At 38.9% G+C, this 20795-nt stretch overlaps 1 protein-coding gene across 1 annotated transcript in view; it reads right to left on the reverse strand.

Moving 5' to 3' along the window:
- EEFSEC (eukaryotic elongation factor, selenocysteine-tRNA specific) overlaps nt 1-20795 on the reverse strand; it is a 119991-nt gene that overhangs the window by 40360 nt on the left and 58836 nt on the right. Inside the window, exons 5-6 of the mRNA XM_027700398.1 lie at nt 14940-15581; nt 748-904 (exon numbers count right to left, since the gene is read on the reverse strand). Of these exons, the coding sequence (XP_027556199.1) occupies nt 748-904; nt 14940-15581 (799 nt within the window). The remainder of the gene's footprint in view (nt 1-747; nt 905-14939; nt 15582-20795) is intronic.

Here is a 20795-nt window from a genome sequence, read left to right on the forward strand (position 1 = left end):
CAGTATCCTTAAAATCTTATCCCACAATCTGAGTAAAATGCAGCACCTATTACTGCCTTTTGAAAAGGCTCAGAACTACTCTCCTGCCTTAAAAGAAGGAGGAAAAAACCCCAGTAATGACACTTATAAACTCTAGCACCCATCAGTTCCCATGCTCTAACCTAAGGAGGAATAAATCCTTCCTGTAATTCACCAAGGATGAAAAATACAGTCATATCATAAAACCAGGAGACACAAGCAATAAAAAACCTCTCAAGATGTCCAAAAAGCCATTTATCAAGTAGTTTTTGCTTGAGGCAAGTTAGGTAATAACATGCAGAACAGAGCCAATTTAAGGAACTCACATTCAATATACTATATTTAATAAGTAGCTACAGGTAAAAATGATTGCAGGTTTGCTTTCCTTTATTTGTTCAGAGGGCTCTGGTGCAAATCATACATACATTAAGAGAGGAGAGATTACCACAAACCTTTCTGGGCACAGCATGATTTCTATGTTACTGCCACTTAACAAGAAGTCATTTTGAGATCCGAGTTTGTTGACTCAGGAGATGTGGCTTCAGGCCATTCAGTCTCACAATAAGTCACAGCCACCATCATTCAATTAGAAGAGGTACCACCAGACCAGTGGTCCAACTGGGTATGAGTAGATGTCAAAACTTCAGGAGACTACTGGTAACACTTGGACTTGCAATATGGAAAGATCACTTGACATAGATTTGTATTTGTTAACTGATAAGCACTTACCTGGAATTCGGATTTTAAATTTACCACTTTGTCCAAACCCACCATCTATTATTCCATCTTCTCCTGTAGATAGTTTCACTTTCAGACCCACAAAAATTTGGATGTTTGTTTCCTTTTTAAACAATGAACGACCAATCACGCTGTAGTCGTCCATCACCTGCAAAAGAAATAGGGATTCATGAGTCTACAATCTAAAGTGACAAGAAATTATCTGTGATACACTCTGAGTTTGGTGACTTCTACCACCCTTTAAAAACCATTTACCCCCAAATGAACAAAACCCTAGACAAGTCATCTAAACTATTGAGTTTAAGGTAATTTGGGTCTAAAACCATAGATGCCTGTACAAAGTAACATATTCCTGCTTTTACCTCTCTTCTCAAAACATAGGAAGAACAAAATATGCTGTAAAGATCAGTTAATTAAAATCTTTCTTCTGCTTTGAAACCTTTCCATGAAAGTCACTTAAGTACCTATGCTTACAAAAAGTTTATTCCATTACTTATCCTACAGCTAAGAACATTATCACCTACATGAACATTCTTTCTCTCAGCTCCAGACCTGCACTCCAACAGCTACACTTCCAAAGAAATGACAGTTTCTAAATAGAGCCTTTTAAATATTCACCTTTACATACATATTGATTTGTTAAACTAAAAGCCTTATGACCATTGTATCCAATTTTAATTTCAAGGTTTGTAACCCAGTGGGAAGAACTATTCCAAGCTGAATTCTTAATTAAGCTATCAGGAACAAGAGGCAGCAATGTTGGTGGGTAAGGCAAGATAAACAACCCTCCCTTAGGCATTACAAAGTATAAGGTGCAGTCAAGTGAGCCTAATCCTGTAGGTGTGAATATCCTTGTATACCTAAAGCCTGGAGTTACTCTACCTTGTAGACATGGAAAGAACATTTATTTATCGGAAGAAATATGGGGATATTACTTAAATCTTTCCAAGATTATTTTCTGTGGTAAAAGTTGCAGCTCTTCTTCATATCTTAGGAGCCATTTTTAGCTACACCTAAGGGGTTCAAAGACCAAAGTGACTTAGAACAGTGAAGAATTATAACCAGCTTTGAACGCTCCCCTTTATTCAGTTCAAACAGTGACTCACAGTATTGCTGGTTTATTAAGCAACTATGCTTCCCTGAAGCCTCCTCCATAAACTGTAATGCGTATATAGACTCAAATCTCTATGATTGCTATTATTTTGTTACATATATACACCTCTATTTTAATGCCAACCTCAGTAGGCTAGTAAACCTAGCATAAAAAATTTAATTTTTGTTTTATTTTAAACAGAGCTTACTAGCTCAGCTATAAACAGCCTTGAAAGGGCTGTGCAGTATTGCAGAGCACTGGCAGGACCTCTCCCTATCCCAGACCACATCCAGGATGAGAAATATCCACAGCCCCTCTTCCTTCTTTAACGTGGAGATGACAAGAGGACAGGCAGCTCCGCTCCCAGCTGGGCACAGTCAAACCTGTAGGCAACAGCACTCAGACGTCTCAACAACATTCTCTGCTCAAACATCCACTCCTCGTCTTTTCCCAAAAGGTCACATTTGTATTTTTTTATCATGTCTGTCCTCTCCTATTGCTTCAAAATAGCTGGTGAACCATTAATGGCAGTATCACTACTTGGCAACCTCTGGCTTAAATTTAAAACTGAATAATGTCTTTTACTAAAGCCCCTGATAATAGGTGGCGGTAGAGGTGGAAGATAAGCTTTCAGGCACACTCGCCTTTCTTTCGGTCTGAAACAGAAGACTAGCATAAAAAGAAGCTGTTAATTCCAACCTGAAGAAGCACTTACATTCTTTAAACCTTCTTCCTTTTTTCCAGTTGCATTAGCTGGAGAAATAAAAATATTACTTCTTCCTATAAACCTTTTATTCCTAAAAGAATTTCAAAACTCCATCCCTATTCTCCACCACCAGCCATGTGCTTCTTTCCCCCGTGTTTGAAACACAGATGGTTTCTTACGCTCCACTGAGGATCTTCCGTATAACTATGATTTTTGCAGTTATCTCTCAAAATGGCACAGGAAGCCAACTTTAAAGGCCACATAAAGATCTTTTATTTTTCCAAGAGCACTTCAAAGTTATCTTTAACTTAATTAAAAATGGAATTACAGGGTGAGCAATCATACTGGACTAGCATAGTTCAGTTTAGAGCCTCCCCAGCAAGGAGGAGGCTCCCCAGCAACTCAAATGATTTCTGTGAACAAGTGTCACAGGTATCACGGACCTTTGAGTAAAACAGTAATGATAACCTATAATTGCTGATTAGAACAGCAATAGAATCTATTACCATTTAGTTATGTTACACTCTCTTCAAACCTTTGATTTAAAAAAATCCCTTATCTTTTATAAGGAAATGTGCTTTTTAGGATCTTGCTCTTGTACATTCAGTTTAGGAAACAGACCAAAGGCTCCAGCTGCACTGCTCTTTTCACTTTAATGGTCAACTCATTAAAACAAAAAACCCTCCTTTAAGTGGTCAGTATGTTCTGTTGGTATCACCATGATTCCTTGGACATCTCTGTAGGCCATTAGAAACAAAACTGCTTTAGTGGTGCTGAGATAATAAGTGATCAGTGACTTGCCTGAGTGGCTGTTTGGAATAAAACCTTTACAACCCAAAGGTTCAGTCTCACGCACTGAATTACTGTACACCCCCATCCTATGTTGTCCATCCCCTCCAGTTATCCTATCATCAATTTATCACTGACAAAGACTAAATAACATGAGAATGCCTGCTGTAACAGGAACTAAGATAACTTGATCAGTCTTCGCATTGAAATAAATGAGTGTTGGAGAGAATTACTACAAAGGAAAGCTCATTTTCTCAACTTTATGTTGGAAAAATTTTAAAAAATTAATTTTTTGGTCTAGCCTTGCTTTGTAAAAAGGCAGAGAAATGCATGTTGTTCTCTCCAACTGAAACACAACACTTCCAATTACCTTACCAGCAATTTACCTCCGATCGTGGGATTTTAAGTTAATCTCCTTTGAGTTCTCAGAATATCTACAATGCCAATCATTTGGCCCATTAGCTGAACAGCCTTTTGGGAGAGCTTTCTGATTTTCTCTCTTTTTTTTGGTATAAAATACTATGAACTTACAAAGCCAAACGCCGCAAAGACAGTAAGGGATATGCAGTCTGCTCTGAAGCAGCAGCAAGGGGCCTAGCAACGAGGGCAGACTAATTTTATTAACTTCAGGGAAACTTCAAAAAGCTTTAGGGCTTTAATGCCAGACAGAGACGACCCCAAAAGTCAGTTTAAGTGCTGCATAAACAAAGGATTAGGGCAAGAAAAAGCTGAAGGCTCCTTGCATTTCTTGTTTATATTGTCATATGACCTAGTAGGAGTGGGAGAGGGCTGCCTCTCTGACTTTAATCCCCCATGGTGTACAGTGGCGTTTCAGTTCACTGACCTACATTACGATAATATTTTTTTAAATTTATGGGCAGAGGTGCAGCATCAAACTCACTTAAGGACTTTAAAAAAAGAAAAGGGGCGGGAAGGGAAAAATACCCAGAAGAGAAATTTTCTGGCTGGTATAGTCTCCCCCTCTCACTTAGGTTAGATCAGCAGCTTAGAAAGGGATTTCAAGTTCAAAGGGAGCGTCTCTGTTACTCTTGTTTTATGGCTTAGACCAGAGGACACAATAGCACTGAGTTTATGAAATATCCCTTCCCACTTGGCTTTTGTGTTTGCACAACAAAAGTAAACAGGGTTTTATAACCATAGGTGAAGTATGTGCATCTCTGGCACATAACCCTTGTGCTAACATCAAGAAGTTCACAGTAAAAAAAATAACTAACTCTCACTCCCCATCTCAGCACTGCTTACCCGACCATACACTTTTTGCAAAACCACAGTTCATGTTACATGTGTTGGCATTCAGTGCAAACCATAGTATAATTCCGAGGAGAAACAATTCTGTGATTACCCTTTGAGCAGGACAGCAAGTTATACCGTCCAGACTGTTAAACCACCCTCCTGTTTAAGATAACTTAAAAATGAGTGTCATCTGAACACCCTCTCAAACAATCCATCACACATTTCAAGAGCAAATAACTCTCATCTCTTAAAAATATCTATAGGGGAAAAAGAAAAAAACCATATCAGAATAGAAACACATAGGAGGAAACAAAGTGGTGCCAGAATGAGACGGAAATAAGGAAAGGTTTGAGACAGAGAAAGGAAAAGCATTGAATATTAAATAGTAAAAAAGATACACAGAGAAAGAGTAATCTTTTCTGATTTAATAAAAAATTATATGGGTTTAAAAAGAAATAACTTTTTAAAGAAAGATGGAAACAAGCCTAAGGATTATTCTGAGCAAACTGATAAATGGTCCATTGAAACCAAAACAGAAAAACAACAGGAGAGGAAAAAGAACAAAAAGAATCTATGACTAACACTGAAAATACAAAGTATTTTTATTACTTTTTTGTACCTTAGAAAAAGTACACTTGAGACATCTTCATCATGATCAGTGACAGCTCATTTATTTCTAGAAAACAGTTTCAAGCACTTTCCATTTCTGTGTCAGAAGTGAGAATATTTTGGAGACTGCAAATTCTTGTTCTTTTTTAAAACAGTTTCATGCGTTGAGAAGATGACGGCACATGAGGCCATAAAAAGGGTGAAGGAGAAAGGAACTGAGAGGATTTCGCCAACGATCAAGTTTCCAGCTTTTTTGACTATACAAAGACTTCTAGCTTATAGATGGTTACTGAGAATCAGGTGAACAACTTGGTACAAAGAAAGAATGACTTGGTCAGCAACAGCTTTTCCTCAAGGGCTTCCTTACAGCAGCATAAAGACCCTTCTTTGTGCACTTCCCTCCAGCACTAGAAGCTTTTGCCTGTTTGCTGGGCTCCAAAGACCTTCTTTCTCACTGTTCTCTAAGCGAACAACAAACTTTTGCCTCTGAACATCCATCCATGAGCAAGGAATGGAAATGAAATGTCTTCATGTCTCATTACTGCTGTTCTACTAGAGCAAGAAGCCATCACAAACATCTCTTCATAGCCTTAACTTGGTTTTCAGATGTTTGTCCCACCTCTGCCCAGCCTACGTTCCTTGTACCCAATAAACATTTTCCTTTCTCTGCCTTTCTGAATAAGGGGACAATTGCACTTGAGAGTATCCAACAAGCAGCCATAAAATGCCCTTCTCTTTGCTGAGCATCCTGCTATCACTATAGCCTTGTAAACCCATTACATAGCAGAAAAGGAGTCATGAATACTGATTCAGGATGAGTGAGAATTGCACAACCAGACTGTTCTAGGTTTTAAAAGCTCTGTACCTACCAATCAGCATTCTTCAGGCATGCACAGGGTACCAAGATGGCACTAACTATACACCTTCATAGTGCAAGTTTCCTTCACCTCTATTTAAAATTTAGGAGGTTTGAATTCAAAAAACCCCATAAGCACTAAATTCCTGACACTGTCTGAATGAACACATTAATTTTACCAAGTGAGAAGAGACTGGTTGATGTCATGATTTTATTTTTTATTAATCTATGCTGCCTTCTCTTTATGTAGGATAAGCAACATCAACAGATATGGAAGAGAGTAGGCTAAAGGACTGTTACTACACCATCCATCTCCAGACCAGTCAGCCCTGGCTTGCTATACAGATTAAAAACACTGTGATGATTACTATTCAAGGAAAAAAAAAAACAAAACAAAACAAGACAGGCTGTTCTGTAGACAAGATGATCTGTAGATGCAGAGGTCTTGACCTGGCCTCACAAACAGGACACAGAGAGGACTGCCAAGCTGAAGAGAGCTCTGAACAGCCAGGAGGACTCTGGCGGATCTCTAGGACTTAAGAACACACAGGCACTTTCTTAGTTATTTTAAAATATTTTAACTGTGGTGATCTCAGGTTCCGAGATCCTAAAACATCCAAAAGGAACATCAGTGGGACCTGGCAAATTTAATTTGGAACAGTGCATAGACCTGGCACACAGCAGGAGGTCAAGTACAGCAACAGTAAATTAATATGTTTCTAAAGGAAACTGCCCACAAATAGCTTGGGGAGGGCAGGGGGGAACAAAGACCAGAGGCTTAAAAAACCCTCACTGGAAATTAAGCAGGCAACAAGGACAATACAGGCCTGCAAAGAGCTGCCTGAAGCAACTGATGCTGAGGGAGAGGAGAGAGCTGACTGACTCTGGACACAGACTCACATTCCCTTCTGAAAACATCACATGGACATACGAACATCTCCAGTCCATCCCCTCCCCTAATGATCTCTAACTCCAGGGTGCAGATCTGCTGCCCAAACCCACCATCTCTTTTGGGTAACAGTTTCCTTCTGCCATTTGGCAACAAAGTTTGTGGAAGGAAGCAATACAAGCCTGTGCTACACTGTTGAATATTTGTGACTCAAACCCACTGAGGGTGTACAGTAGAGGGATGGCTACAGTAAAGCAGTATGGAAGTTGAGTTTTACTTTATCTTTTTACTTTAAAAATGCCTAGGAAATTACATTTATATAAAACCTAAGTTATTTAAGTTGCAGAATTGGGCACTTAAGAAGTTAAGAAATGCCAGATGTCCATACAACCTTATTCCTGTCCCTCTTTGATATGCCCCACGATATACTCTTTACATGACCACATGCAAAAAAATTCAGAGGAACCCCGCCTTATTAAGTGCACAGGGTAGAGACACAGGGGAACAGAATTAATGTTGCATAGGCAACTGTAAATCTGGTATTTCCTAACTTTCAAGTTCTTGATTTTGCAACCTAAGTAACATTCTTAATTTATTTTTGTATCCAATAAATAAAATGGTGTATTGCTTGCCTTGCTGACAAACTGATTCCCCCACAGGTGACTCTTACACAACCTCAGAAAAATCAAGACCAGCTGTCCACACGCTTGCAAGACCCAAAAGCATGTCTGCATTTTAAATTTAATAATATAAATAATAACCATAGGTGTTACTCAAACTTTGCAAAATTCTACTATCCAGTCATTGGAACAAGCCATTCTTTTGCTGGTTAGTGAACAAAACACTAATTTTTTCATATGGGCAAGCAAGCAGATTCTCTGATTTAGCTGGTACTCTTATGACAAATTTATTGTACTGTGTTATAATCCATATGCTGTGTCAGTCAGCAAACATCACCATTCTTTTCTCAGTACTGTTTAACAGAAATAGTATTTCTGGTTAATGAGCAGACAGTCCTCCCTTCCCCCTTTCCCCACTAAGCTTCTCAAACTCTTTTACTCAAAAACTAAACAAGAGCCAATAAATAAATGCATCTTTTATATTCCTATTTTACAGTGCATTTTAACTAGTGAATGTGCTGTGCACTTTTATTCACCTGATTGCCTTCATCTCTGTATTATTACTGTATTTAGCATACCATCAGCAGCCAAGCAGAACCAAACAAACTCATGTTCAGACTTCAAAGCAGGAAAAATATTAATTGTGGCGTCTGCATGTTTACAGTAGATGATGGAGTGACATCCACCACTTCTCCCAGCAAGAGTCACAGAAGGTTCTGCAGACAGCCCAGGTCACTGCCTGTGCCTGCAGGCTGCACTCACTCAGATTTCACAGTTTGGCCTTGTTACTCACTTTGTGCCTGGATCAGTCTGCACACCATGGCAGTCACCCAGAAAGCATCATTACCTGGCTGACACAGAGTTTTATTTGTTATCCTGCTGGAACCACACTGTCACTGTAAGGAAACAGCAGATGCAACAGTAGTCCTAGCAAGCCAATGAAGCCTTCTTTCTTAGAATAAGTTACATGGAAGAATCTAACTATCCAAGCAGGTAAAATTTAATTCCTTTCATTCCTAGCAGCACTGCAACCATGCAACAGAAAACTTGAGGAACAGTATTTCTGTGGCAAATATTTTAAATACAGTGTATAGGCACAACTCTGTGAAACAAACTCTGGTGTTACTCGTATCTGGAAAGGATTCAGTGAAAAAAGTACCAGTGTTGCTTATAAACAATCCACTACTCGGACTCTTTCCAGACAGGAATACTTCGGCACTTTCATATTAACTTACTGCCTCCCCAAGCAATGGCAGCTTCCCCAGAAGTCTGGTTTCATTCCTTTATGAACCACATCGGATGTTCCTATTCACTCATGAGCAAGTTCATTTTTCCTCCTTTGTACCCTCCTTCAGCAATCTGGTTAAGTGTGTGGCTGAGCTACTATAAATTTGACGTGCTCAATAACTAAATCCTGGTGTTTTCATTCATAAAAAAACATAAGGAATTACAATACAAAATATGGCTCATAATTGTTTTTCACAACTGCTGCTTTTGAAAATGTCTAGCTCCCCAAGAGACAGTGTAAGTCATTGCTGGTCATCAACAACCTTAATAGCATTTTCTCAAACTTCCTGCAGTTGCTTACTAGCAGTCCACAATATCTCATCCTTCTTCTGAAAGGCCAGGAAGATCTGTGAAGGTGACAAAGACCTTCCATTTGACCACTCAGGTAATGCACTTGCTCTAACAAAGGTCTTGCTATCCCACTAAGAAGAGAAAAACCCTAACACTTTCAAAAGATGCTGAAAGATAAGCTTTCTGTCTTCCATTCAAGCTTCAGAAGAGATGTCCTGATAAAGATCTTGATAACTTACCCTGCTTTCACATCTTGCTCCTGCAACAATACATTTCTCCTTGGGGACACTAAGATCACACCTATATTCAAACAATTAGTAACATGTTGTTATTAAGCAATAAGCAATTCTTCCATCCCCTAGAAACTAATCGTGCTGGCTACGTGATGGCCTCAGTCCCCAGGAGAATGAGTTCAACAAGAAAACTTACTACTCAGCAATGCACCAAACCTGTGAAGAGAGTGGCTATGAACAAAACCAGGACATCCCACAGCTGTGACACATGAAAGGAAACTGCCGAAGAAACAAGTGCAACATGATTACCCTCAAGTAAAGCCTAAGAGCAGGGCAAATAATGAGAGAGATACACTGAAAACTTTGAAATAGAGAAAATTAATTCTTAATGTCAGAGAAATACAGAGAAAGCATCTTTAGGAAGAACAAGCCAATTCTGATAGGAAAACATTCTGCTATGCTTAAAATGGGAAACCATCACAGGCAACGTGTGTATATTTTTCACTACACAAGCTTGAAAATATAGAAGGTGCAGCTCACGCTATGCAAGTAAGGCAGAGACTTTTCCTTCTCCTTTTGTTTCTGCCAAAGAGCTACTGATTTACGATTACCCTTGACAATAGGACCTTGTGGCAACCATCCTAAGATAAATCCCACTTGTGCAAACACTTTCAAAACAGTCAGAATATCTGAGTCATGCAGGAAAGCATGATGCACTTCTACAGTTCACCTTTCAGTTGAAACTCTCTGCATTAAACCTGCATGTCCGTGGAAGCCAAAGAGCAAATAACGAGACAAATATAAAGGATTTATCCCAGGAACTGAGTAACTGCTTCATGAGTCAGACTGGAATTAGTCTGCAATGCTGCATAGAGGTTAAATTCAGAGAGGCAGGTATTTCAGAGATGGTACTAGGGTTAATGCAAGTCTCTTTGCCCGCACAATTGTGAAGAGCTGAATGGTGAGCAGGTTGTCTCCAGAAGCACAAGATGAAGGACAACAGTTGCTGTTTATCTTCACAATTTGCTTGTCTCCAGAAGCTGCTGACCTGCCACAATAGAGCAAGCCCACATCCACAGCCAGCACTGTACACCAAATCAGAGGGACAAACCTCTTTCACAGCATCTCATCTGCCCTTTTTTCACCAAGATTCCCACATCACACTCCTTAAGGCCACAATGGTGTTCACAATAGCGCTCTCAGCCGCCTTTCACCTTTTTATCAGGACAAGCCACTTGTTGTCGGCCTAGCTTTTTCCTATTGAAAGTAAATTTGTCAGGCAGCCAAGGGTTTGCAAAAATAAAGTGTCCAGAGGGCGACAGTCTCTGCCTCCACATAACCACACCAGAAAGATGCTCTTGACAGAAACTTCCTTCCATTGAACTTCTCCCCTCTCACAAGTCCTCTCTGCAAGAGAAAACTGGACTTCACATCGCTTTAAAATCATCAAGTTAAGCAAATAAAAACCTCTGTCAGTGCCCTCTTAGTTCTGAGGGAACAATGTATTTTGATTTTCCTTAAAACTAACCCATGAACTTACTCTAACATAAAAAAGAAGTCTGAAGCAAATCAGGAACATTCACACATTTCCACAACAGTTCAAGAATACCAAATAATATAATCAGATAAAAATCATGACTCCAGTTGAATCATGCAACCTCAGTTTGATGTATTATGCAGCACCTCGAAAACACTAACTTCTAATGTACCACAGTAATACATATTCCCCCTTCCCTCTCCCCCCCAAAAAAACCCCAACCCCAAAACCCAGAAGATAAACAGGTAAGGATGCAAAAGAGGCTCAAGGATGTGCTGCAGACAGGTAGGTTCAAAGATTTTAGTGAACAACACTAGTCAGGTTTGACTCTTTCCCTCCCAGTGCTCCACTCAATCTTGGCATTAGAGAGGCAAGATACCAAAAATAAAGAGCGAGCAGTACAAAAATGCAGTGCAGGGGTACTTGATTTTTCATATAAAATTTACCATCACTTCAGCAGATGAGAAATACCAGGAAGCTTAGGCATGAAATTTCAGTAAAATATACAACTGAAGACTGTTTGCTAGTTGAAGTATGATTTTTTACTTTAAAATATAGTGTAGTGAATACCATATTTTCCATTAATTTGATTTCTATGTGAAACAGGAAAAACGTCATATTCGCTCATAAAAAGCCAAAAACTCTTTGAGAATAAGTGCTCTTCTTTTATTAAAAAAATTAACCCTAAAATCCAGGAGGGTGCTGTGCACCAGGGGCACACAAGAAAAATATTGTGATGCGGAAACTTAATGAACTTACAGTTCTTACCATCCCATTAGTGCTCTGAAAGTAATCAGAATAGGAACAAAAAGCCAAACCATAAATGCCTGATTTCTCCCGGGTAAACTGGTAGTTAAACTGCAGGGAATTAATTTTAATTCTAGCAACAAGCAGGGGGCCTTGGGAGAGCCCACATCAGATTAGCAGCAACATTTTACAAACAGGCACTATTGAATTCCACTACAACCCCATTATGGGAGCATGTTTCTACCCCATCCCAAACCTGGGAAGGCAAATATTATGTGCCCCTGCCTCCCTCTCTCCCAGCCTTTCAGGAAGCTATGAAGCTAATTTTCCCCAGCAGTATTCTCTGAAAGAAAAGTTCACTTCTTGTGAAGGTAACATGTATTTTTTAATTATTATTATTTTATGCCTCCCCAGGGAAGGTGAGGAGGGGGGAGCTTCCTTGCTCAACAGAGAAAGAAATTTTCCTGTATCAGTGCCAAGAATAGACACCCTAAATTCAGCGATCCTAATCTCCAGCCATCCATCAGCAGCAGGGTGGGACCAGCTGATTCAGATTTTCTGTTAGCTAGTGACTTTGTGTGCTAAAATAAGTCCCTGTACCACCCAATTGTTCCTGCTGCTCTCTGTTCTGCAAAAGCACTGATTTAACCATAGCTACCTCGACTGTAAGTACTTCCCGACTCCAGCAGGCCCTTTATACCTGGCACGATCCTCTTCCCACCAACTCTTCCAAGTCCCTGCGTGCCCCTTTGACTCTACACCATGAGCATTTCTTAAATTTGCTCCACCATCCTTCCAGCATGCACCAGGGAAAATGCCAGCCCCAAGTATCTACACTACCCTGGGAGGCAGAGTCCGGGTACAAACCGAACCTGCAAACAGACGATGGAAACTGTTCCTCTACAGGGCCAATTATTTTCCATACACACAGTGACCAAGGCCCATATTTGGGGCACACTGTGTGACAGATGAAGACAGAATAAAAAAATAAACCTCCCAGCTCTACATTTTTAAAGAGCATGGGAAGATATCAAAACAGTTCACTGATGTATCAGCCTAATAAATTACTCTGCTGGTCAAATATTCAATAACCCACATTGACTGGTTATTTTCTGGACCAGAAAAAAAACCCCTATGTGTAATTGATTAACATTATTCCATTATTTACACAGTAAAATCAATAGTAGAATACATAAAATGGCAGTTTGAAAATAACACTAAATAAAAACAATCAAAAATGCACAACCAAGGCTAACAGCAAACTCTGAAACTCTGTTAACCCCATCAGACAACTCACACAGCTGGTACTCTGCAAGTTTTCAAGTCCCATAGACTAGTGCCATTTGCTGGGAGCAAAAATATAGAAATAATCTGAGACTAGTTAATCTCTAATTAAAGAAAAGCATCTGTCTCCATAGGTCACACAAACTCAAATTCATATTCCTGCAGCCACAGAGAAACAAAAGGAGTTGATAAGCCAGGTCTTGCCGGATCCTGGCAGCACGGGCCACGCACAAGGGAGTGAAGTTTTAGCCAAGATAAAGGCAAATGTTTCACAAGTTCAGAAAGCTCTGGAGTGCCAGAAGAACAAGTATCCAGACACACACATTTGGTCTAGAGCTTCTCTGCAACTTAGAGGACAGAACACTTTCAACTCCTACTTCTAGTTCAGCAAAGAGAAAAGTAGCCAGCCATGTCAAACAAAGGAGATGATTCACCTGCTACCAAAATTGTGAAGAGTGACTGCTGATTTTGGGTGTCCCATATAACCCATAATAATGGAGATAAAATTTTCAGAAAGCTACAGATATCCTCTTAACTACCTTCCCTCTTAGTGTCAAAATCAACAAATCAACACAACACCACAGGTCTGTAGTTCCTTTGAAAAAAAAAAAAAAAAAAGGCCTTCAAGGTCAGTGGAAATTCAAAGGAGAAACTTGTATTTTCTTCTCCTTTTTTTTTTTTTAAGTTAAAAATGCCACAGAAACCTCAGGAAAAAAAAGGGAGAAATATGAATTGCCCATTTGATCATTTAATGTAAGTGAGGCATTTTGAAGAACCTCACTAACTCAAAATCATGCCCCAGCAGGGATCTTCGTAGTATTAAATCAGTAAAGCAAATAAACAATAGTCAAGAAGTCTGCATTGTACATTGCAAACATGGTATGGTATGCCAAGTGTTTAGTCTCCTGTACCAAAGGAAGGAGAGATTACGCAGTCCTCAACTCAGCTTTACAGATTTTTGAGAAGGAAACTAAATGTTTTTTACAAACAATCAAGTTTTGAATTAGGCAAATAAAAATTAATAGTTCTTTACCCAAAAGTTAATAGAACACCCATCACACCAATACGTCAAGTAAATATTTGCTAAAGTTTGCACCTCTGTTCATCAAGGGGTAAGCAATTAAGTTATTTATATATTGCACATCTCCACCTAAACCATTCATTGTGAAAAATTCCATGATGTGATGTATAAACAAATGATGCTCCACTGTTGACTGAAAGGTAACCACCACTGAGACGGAACTCATGCCAGCAATGCACTACCAACCACTACAGACAGTGGTTGTCAGACAGTATCTCCATACTGATGGGACAGTAAAAGCAAACCCCAATTAATTTTTACTGTAGGTGTTTTTTGGAGGAGTTAGCACCTATCTTCTGCCACACGGAGGTGGATCAAGTACATACACTACAGCAGATTAACACGTGTGTGACACAGAAACGACGTGCTAAGCATGGCTCAAGTTCTTCATGTTACAAGCTTGATGCCAATTTCAGCATGCCATAGCTCCCTAAGGCATCCTGTAGGAGATTTCTTTTTGCCTACTAAAATAAGTGTTCTTATTTATTACAATGTGAAAATGCAAAAAAGAATTAGTGTCCTTTGTGCTATTTAATCTAACTCATAATTTAATCCCTCTTGTTTACAGTGTCTTTACATTCCCAGTGTACTGCAGAATGTGTAAAATATGTCAATGGCAAGCTGGAAGTTTTGTCACTTAGGAAGGTACACAAAGCAAATCTCTGGGAAGAACACACTGATTAGACATCAAGTTACTCAACACTGCATGGCACTGAATAAACAAGTCACTTTAAACAACGATTTCTGACTTTGCAAGCAGACCACACGTAATACACTAGGTATACAAACATTAGAAAATGTTAGACTCTGAAACATAGCAGTGAAAATTCTGCAGCCCACCAATACATGTACTTACACAAAACAAATATTTCCAGTTCCCAAATATAGCGTTAAAGAGACGGCTTACCCTTTCCACTTGTCCTTCTTTGTGCTTCAGTTTGTACACTTTCAGCTTTGGAAGGAAAGTCTCTGTGTAATTCTTGTCTTCCATGCCTTGGAGCAGTACCCCATGGAATGCCAGCCTGCAGGTATTTGCATGAATATCTGTATCCAGCTTGGAGCCGATCACAAGGCACAGTTTAGGACAAGTGACTGGCTTTTCAAACTCTAGCAAAGCCCACTGTTGTTTTGGGAGCTGGACTTCTCCTGCCTGGTCGTTTTCTTTGTTCTCCTCAGACGAAACTGAGTCCTTGGACAAATATTCCTCTTGATAAAGATAATCTTTTTCAAAATCAAAAACATTTTCTTGAATTTCTTCATTGAAGTCAGCAGGGGCTGGACTGAAAAACATCACTCTTCCCATAACTGTTTCATGACCAACTGTGATGTGGAACTTGGCTTTAGTCTGAAGAGTTCCTCGAAAATACTGGATTTTCTTCAAGGAAATTATTGCAGCATGGATGGTGTGAAGTGAATCTGGGGTGCAAATTAGGCCTCTTTCCAGCAGTTTGGGATCAAACTGGGTTACACAGATACCTACTCTGTCACCCTGCATAGCATAAGTCACAGGAGTATGGAACATCTGCATGGACTTGACTTTCTTTGTCACCTGTTGACGAAAGGGGAGGAAAAAGAATGAAGTAATTAATTGCACATGAGCGCATCATGAACACTCGTATCATGATATGCTTATATCACATGATATATGTTTATATTGTGATGTATCAGCCACCCAGAAGGGAACAAATTGCAGAAACTTAGATCAAAATAGAGGACCAGATGAAAAGTCTAAGGCTGAACTAAAACCTTCAGTAACTGGAATATAAAGAGCTCTCAAAATAAGTCAGCAAAAAGTGGTCACAGCTAACAAACAGAAAGCTGATTAAAAAAAAAAAAGGAAAAAATCTAGCAGCTACACATCTTCTGGAAAACAACAAAAAAATCTGTATTGCTTTTGGAAAATCACATTTATACAAATAACAATGCCAATGAGCTTCACCACTACAAATATTGTTTGGGTTCCCTGAATCTCTGGCTGCTAACCAAAACCAAAAGAAACACCCTTTTATAGATTATAATGTTATTATTACAACATTTTGCAAAATAAATGCCACATCAGTGCCTGCGAATTCTTGAAGAATCCACAAAATATTATGAGAAAGGAGATCAAGAAGTGTGTTCATGTAAGAGAAAAACCCCTCACTAAAAAGCCTGGACCAAAAGAGTTTGTCAAGATCTTAACTAATGTCAAAACAGACTTAAAAGGCCATTGTAAATACTCAGCAGAGTTTCAGTTTCAAGCATTTTTGTACTCAAATATACATTCATTATCCCTTTAGCTAAGCCCCCTAGACAGTGCTACCTATCTAGATAAATTGGAGAGAAACAATTTAGTGTTTACCTCCAGCTCTCTATTCACTTCCAAGATTGTACTTTTGGAGGCTGGAAGTACAGCGGTTTGAATCAAACACTTCCCAAACCCTCCCTTCTTTCATTCACTACCCGTCCCTCTCCACTTTCAATCCATGTTACAGTTGCAATACTGGTGATACGTACAATGTTTAAGGACTTCAAAAATAAAAATTAAAAAAATAAGTTTGTTTTAAATGTAAGCATTTCAAAGATATAAACAAGCACTACAAGAATGAAATTGCCATATGAGAAGTACCAGCCCAAACCATTTTGAAAGACTTATGTGAAATCACATATGATAATACTGGCAGTAAATCTTTCCTCTTCTACAACCACAGACAGGGTCAATAAACTGACAAGAACTAAGGAATCTTCCAGCATTGTTACTCCTCAAACCAAAACTGGAACTGGAAGATGCACAAGAGATCTGTCCAGTTTTCTATTTTAAATAGCAGATTACCTGTGCTACCCCCAACTCTCTCACAGGAGAGAAGTCCTGCACATCCTGAGCTTTAAGAATTGAGATCCTTTCAATCTTGAATCCAAAAACACCCACAAACCGTATGTAAACATTAAAAAAATTCCAGAAGGAACAAACTACTGGGCAGAACCAGAGCAGAGGGAAAGGAGTGCCCAGGGCTTTCAGAATCACCTGATTTATTTGGAGCTGGGTATGGCTTTCAGGCAGGTTTGCTTGTCCTCAGACACAAGGAGGAAAACACACTGCATTACATAACCTACTGAAAATCATCACTTCAATGCTGATCTATCCAGTACCTTGTAGATGATTTAATCAGTCCATCTATATCTGTCTTAAGTAGTATCTATTACTGTATCTAAAGTTCCCATAGACATATCAGAGGATGGAAGTAAATGGGAAGGACACATTTGAGCCCATTCCTTTTTTCCCCCTCATGCTCTCAGCACCAGAACTGTAAAAGCAGCAATACAGCAGTATCTTAACTGACCATAACCTCTGTTCCAAGAGCATAACATTTGTAGGAATTAGAATCTGATTAGAACAATGCCAGAGTGTGCATAAGTGATTAGGGGGTGGATTAGATCACCCAAACTGAGTTGGAATTGCATCTCCTTCAAAAGGTCAGACATGGAACCAGTAGAGAAGTGAATCAGGGAGTTGGTCTGCACCCACTGGATCAAATAACAAGAGCCAGAGTAGCTTTAAATCACTGATTTCCTGTTTGCTGAGCAGTCCGTGAACATCAGTACAGTATTTCATTCCATTTCACTCTGACCCCAAGTGACAGAGATATTTGCCCATGGTTTAAAATACTCCAAATGTAGGGGGTTTCTTCAAGAGACTCAAGTACATAACTAAAATTCATCTTTGTTTTGTCTGGCCTTAAAATACAAACACAGAAGCACTGAAAAGGATGCAACTGACCCTCAGTATTAAATTTGTTTCTCTTTTGCATATCTAGTTTCTCTGCGTAAGGGATCCCTACAAATTATAACACAGTTCTAAGGTTTCACACACTTTCTTTAGCTTTACAGCAAAGGATTTTTCAAGTAGGGAGTTGGAGTTGGACCACTCAGTCCACCCATCTACCAACAGAGTGATGTAAAATACTTCAGAGCACTCTGTCCTGATCAACAGGAATTTGTAACCAAGACCAGCTATGACAAATAGCTTTGGCATTTATTTGCATTTATTTTAAGCCCCCATTTTAGTCCTCAAACTGCTGTCTGTAAAATGAGTTCTATCTTTCATTGTCCATGAAAATAGTGCAAGGCGCATTTTAGCTATCTATTCAACACAGCAAGGAAATCAGGCCTTTAGACACAGAAAGGGAACAATATTCAGTGAAATCTGAAAGTGATGGACTTTACCGCATGTGAACCACGTAAGTAAACATGGAGAACCTGGATACCATTATAAAACTTTGCTAAGAAATTCACTCACATTTTGCTTTCTAGTTGTGGCACAAGGGAATTGATTATATCTCATCATATAAATCCAGAACCACGTTTTGAAATCTTACATCATTTGCAAAGATATTTGCTTCTCTTAAAATTTTATTTGTATAATCACATTAATGTTCCTAAAGCATTATGTAAAGGTCCATAAAGAGAGTGAGAAAGAAGTTTGTGTTCAAATGCAGATTAAAAAACGCAAAACAGAAATCAAAAGCACCCAAACAGTTCAGCCCTTGAGATAAACAACTGTATTTAATATAAAAGAACCCATTATTTGAAGACCAAAGGAAAAGCCCAGTAAGATTTTCAAAGCAGTTTACTGCAGATTAATAGAAAACAGGATACAGAAGAAGTCCACTAATGACTTTTGGCCCTGATATGTCAGAGCTTCTTTTCCTTTATTTATCCAACTTCCATTGAGTTATCAGCCACATGCCATTGCTCATAGCTTCTTTAGATAAAAACCTAGCCATCCTGCTGCCTCCCAATGCTGTGAGTGCATCTTTCTGACAAAGATACAGCAACCAGATTTGCCTGTAATAGGGATGAGAAACTGCAAAGTTAAAATAATTAGTCTCGATATATTAGAGAAAATACTGATTAAAAATGCAGTATTCATAAAAGGACTATTACATATGTATTATAAAAACAGACCTCACTCCAAATGCAGAGGACTCCAACCAGATTAAAAATAAAGATCACACCTCAGAGCCCAGATGAGCTGCATCTTTAAACTTACATCCAAGAAGGAAGAGGAGCTGGTAAGTGAAGAAAGTACCATTTCAGCCCAGAAGTTTAAAAATTCACCAAGTGCAAGTCTGTCTGAATCAGCACCCAAACAAGAAAAAAACCAAACACTTGAGAAGTATAAACTGGCCATACTTTGCAGAAAAGTGCCAAATACAAGAAACACCACCTTAGTATCATCTAGAAGAAGTGAAGCAGCAAACTAAGGCCCAATTGCATGAGTAAAATGCATCCCATATCTGCTGCTTTTGAAAGCAAGGACTGCCTTCCTCCCTTTTGCTCTGCTACAAATCCAAATAAAGAATAAGGTCTCATCTTCCTGTTTCCAGTAGCATCTTTTGGTGGTCAGAAGATATCAAGCTACATTGGCAAAAAGGCTACCACAATTTTTAGTTTTCAGCCAGCCCACGTCTAAGCACATACACTGAAACTAAGCAAAACTAATTCAGATACAAGACTGCTCTCTACACATAAGCAGATCTTTTCATAAATTCCCTTCTAAACATGAAGAATGCTGAATTCTTTGCCTTATGAGGGATGACAAAGCTGAACCCTGTAGATGAGCAAGCAGCCATGTGTTCAGCGAAGCCGGCAAACCACTACTGCTCAAAAGCAGTGAAAGGAGATGTAGGCTGTGAAGGTACAAGACAGCAACAACGAGCAATCAGAAATCAAAAGTAAAGGCCTCTCCTCCATCCAAGTAACAAAAATTATTTTATTTTAAGAAATAAGGTATGAAATAATTTCTAAATTCTCTTAAGATGCCTTTGTGGATCATGTCATAACTCATTAGTTCCAAAACTTTAGCCAGAATCTTGAAACAGCATAAAATGGCAATAAACCAGGAGCTGTCAATAATACATCATTGAACAGCAAATCACACAACGCAAACTTTGCCCACTGCTCAGGCTGTGGAGAGCTTTCTCTTCTGAGTCAACATCACAACAGCAGCTAGGATCAACTACAAAGAGTAGAAATCTCAAAGAGTCAGAAATAATTCAAGGTTTACGGTTTCCAGCAGATCATGTGGCTTAGTAACAAATTTCTGAAAGATCTTGAATATTTCTAGAATCTATTATTTATCCATGGCCTCACCTCCACGTGGTAAAGGAACATAGCATCTGGAGGAAAAACTATTTCACAAAGAACAATTCTTTTAACTTAGTTTTTTTTAAGTGAGGTTTATAAGGGCATTCACCATATGACCACTTATGCAACACCACACACATGCTATCAGATTTATTTAATATACTCCTCCTACTGATAAAATAACACCATAGCCTGCACTGCAACACTGAAATACAAAGCAATATATAAGGGGATAATAAAATCCATTTAGTTTATTTCCTTTCTCAGCATCTAAAATATGCACTCAATAAATAAAAGAAGCAGGTCGATGATCTTCCTCTGCTTTAATACCATAATTTTAATTTAAATTACATGTATACTATATTCATGCACACAATTACAAACCAAAAATTAGCAAGTGTTAAGATTAAGATTTTGCAGGTAAAGTTAAGTGACCTTCTGTGCCTATGCAGTCTCCTGTAGCCTTTAAGTATATTATCCCAAATTTTTTCAACAGAACCTAATCCATCCCATGTACTGGCTGGACAAATCTCACTGAATAAGAAAACTATCCTCTATTTATTTTCTTCTCATGATTGAACTTCCCCGAATCCATTATTTGCTGTAACCCATCAAATTCACACCGTGTTACATGTAT

The sequence above is a fragment of the Neopelma chrysocephalum genome, unplaced genomic scaffold, assembly GCF_003984885.1.
Source record: "Neopelma chrysocephalum unplaced genomic scaffold, ASM398488v2 Primary Assembly neopelma1_147, whole genome shotgun sequence".
In the NCBI taxonomy this organism is placed as follows: Eukaryota; Metazoa; Chordata; class Aves; order Passeriformes; family Pipridae; genus Neopelma; species Neopelma chrysocephalum.